Here is a 2,960-nt window from a genome sequence, read left to right as displayed (position 1 = left end):
ACTAGAGGATCAGGAGCCTTGTTTTCTACTTCAGACTCAGCCCAACAGACTATGTGGTCAAACATTTCTGCTTTCTGGTTTGTAGTTTCTCTATTTCAAAATAAGGAGGGTGGATCAATTGAAATCTCAGTTCCTTTCTGATGCTCGCAATCTACATCCTTGGCACAGGAAGTCTTCCTTAAACAATGAAGAAGCCTGCATATGCAATCCTCTGTCCTTATCCTACAGCCCTAAGAATGATGACTCATACAAATCATACTTGGACCCTCAATTTCATCCTTGCTGGCTTCACTACCACTGAGCCTCTGAGAACACTTGCCTTCCTGGGGACTCTGTGCATCTATCTCCTCACACTGGCAGGGAACCTGTTCATCATTGTGCTGGTTCGAGCCGATTCTGGACTGTCCACACCCATGTACTTCTTCATCAGTGTCCTCTCCTTCTTGGAGCTCTGGTATGTCAGCACCACGGTGATCACACTGTTGCATACTTTGCTCCATGGACCTTCCATCATCCCATCTGCTGTCTGCTTCATCCAGTTGTATGTTTTCCACTCCTTGGGCATGACTGAGTGCTACTTGCTGGGTGTCATGGCACTGGACCGCTATCTGGCCATCTGCCGCCCGCTCCACTACCATGCGCTCATGAGCAGACAGGTACAGGTAAGGCTAGCAGGAGCCACTTGGGTAGCTGGCTTCTCGGCAGCAGTTGTGCCAGCCAGCCTCACAGCCACTCTTCCCTTCTGCTTGGAGGAGGTGGCTCACTACTTTTGTGACTTGGCACCATTAATGCGTCTGGCATGTGTGGACACAAGCTGGCATGCTCGGGTTCATGGAACAGTGATTGGTGTGGCCACTGGGTGCAATTTTGTGCTCATTTTGGGACTCTATGGTAATATCCTGAAAGCTGTGGTGAAACTGCCCTCAGCTGCTAGTCGTGCCAAAGCCTTCTCTACCTGTTCTTCTCATATGACTGTAGTCGCACTGTTTTATGGCTCTGCCTTCACAGTGTATGTGGGTTCACCGGGGAGCCAAGCTGAGGGTACAGACAAGCTCATTGCCTTGGTGTATGCTTTACTTACTCCTTTTCTCAATCCCATTATCTATACCCTTCGCAACAAGGAAGTGAAGCAGGCTGTGAAGAGGGTAACTGATAGAGTCAAGAATATTGTGCGAAGAACTTGATGACCCCCACTGTCCACAACCCAAATTTATGGTAACCATAAAAATCAACTTATTTGTCTGCCATCTGATAAAAGTCAAAGCAAATTCTAATAAAATAATCTATCAGATCATGAGTCAAGTATACTAACTATAACTATACTTCACTTAGAAGGACCAAGCCCTGAGTTGACCAGGGTAGCAATACATAAGGGGAAAAGAGATAAGATCCCTGATTTCACACAAATCTAATGGAGAACCAATGCCATAAAAGAGGGAGAAGACACAAAACCCAGAAACTGTAAATATTTTAATTGAGTATATATGTTAGAAAAAAGTCTCTGGGTGGCACAAATGATTAATAAGTTCATTGCTAACCAAGTTATACAGTTACTATACACTCAGAAGTGCTTCAGGAGAAGGGCCTAGTGAGCTACTTCTGAAAATTAGCTGATGTAAACTCTGCAGAGCACAGTCCTACTTTAACATAGAGTCAATATAAGTTGGAATTGTCTCAATGACAACTGGTTTTGTTTGGATGTCTTTGAAAGAGCATATTGCTGAGAAAATGGAGACTAGCTTATGCTAAGAGTAGCAGGCTTAGTCAAGATAGGAGAAAGATTGAGGAAGAAGGTGGGAAACAAATGTTGAGGCTTTGTTTAATTAATGTGATAGAAATAATAATTTTTGTAAAGTTTCAGACATAAAACTGTGTTCCATGGGCTGAGAGTGCATAGCATTGCTGAATCTAGTCACCCTGTTATCAAATAATTAGAGGGTGTCCAGGAGAAGGGAGAGCCGTCATTGGAACTTCCATGAGATTGGAAGCTACAGACACCAATTTATCCTCTAATGGGACAAAAGTAAGATACTAGAGATGTGGTTGTTGTAGAATCTCTCTTCTAATATCGTGGACTATGCCTTGGAATTATCTGATGGAATAAAAGCAAGCTTCAAACAAACAAGACCTACAAAATTTGTATATAAAGCACACACACATAGAGCACAAAACAGATAGACAGTAGACCTAGAACCCTGATCCCCTGCTTAGCTCCTTCCCCTCCCACCTCACCACCCCAATTCCCTAAGCTGAACAGTGTTTGAAAATTACTAACCAAGCTTAACTCATCCATACTTCACTGATGACTGAATTGAAGATCAAAGATGCCTGTCAAAAAATGCACACATAGTTAGTGACAAGGATAGATTCAAAGTCTTGGCAGAGATGAGATCACTGTGTGGGTTTTGAATACTGAATTTCCCCTCCCCCCATTCTAACATTTTTCACTGCTAAAAGGAGCAAATCAATTATTTTTATGTGTGTTTTATGCTCCAAACAGTAACAATTGCTGTCAAATATAATGTTAAGTTCACTTTTCATAACATCCCTTTGACGAAAGAAGAATCATCCTCCTATGATGGAAACAGGAAATAATTCTAGACAAGCAGTAAAGAGGATAGAATTCAAGCCCTCAATCCACTGCAGGTGATTGGGGAGCTTTGGCTAGATTTCCTCAGCCTCATTCTTTCTCTTTAAGAAGTGATAGTCTGGGAGTGCATGAATGCTCACATTGTGAAGAGTAAAGAAAATAACATACACTTATGTTGCCAGAATGATCCTTCATCTCTTCATATATTTTAATATGTTATTAGAAGGGGCAGCCTTTGGAGAAAGGCATCATGCTTGATGAATTGTCAGTGAAAAAAGAGGAAGACTCTCAATAAGCTGTATTAGCACACTGGCTGCAAAAATAAACTCAAACACAACATCAATCGTGAGGGTGGCACAGAATCAGGCAA

General features: G+C 42.2%; 1 protein-coding gene across 1 annotated transcript; it reads left to right on the top strand.

The window, feature by feature from the left end:
- Positions 1-239: 239 nt before the first annotated feature.
- LOC102869239 (olfactory receptor 6N2-like) lies at positions 240-1,184 on the top strand. The gene has a single exon (XM_006895522.1). It carries the CDS (start codon positions 240-242, stop codon positions 1,182-1,184), a length of 945 nt encoding a protein of 314 aa, XP_006895584.1.
- The last annotated feature ends 1,776 nt before the right edge of the window (positions 1,185-2,960 follow it).

The sequence above is a fragment of the Elephantulus edwardii genome, unplaced genomic scaffold (assembly GCF_000299155.1).
Source record: "Elephantulus edwardii isolate Elephantulus edwardi_28Jun2011 unplaced genomic scaffold, EleEdw1.0 scaffold00168, whole genome shotgun sequence".
Lineage (NCBI taxonomy): Eukaryota > Metazoa > Chordata > Mammalia > Macroscelidea > Macroscelididae > Elephantulus > Elephantulus edwardii.
This window is presented reverse-complemented; position numbering and strand designations above follow the sequence as displayed.

What these genes read in the sequence shown, in the direction of transcription:
- LOC102869239 (XM_006895522.1), top strand. Translation starts at nt 240, where the DNA reads ATGACTCATACAAATCATACTTGGACCCTCAATTTCATCCTTGCTGGC.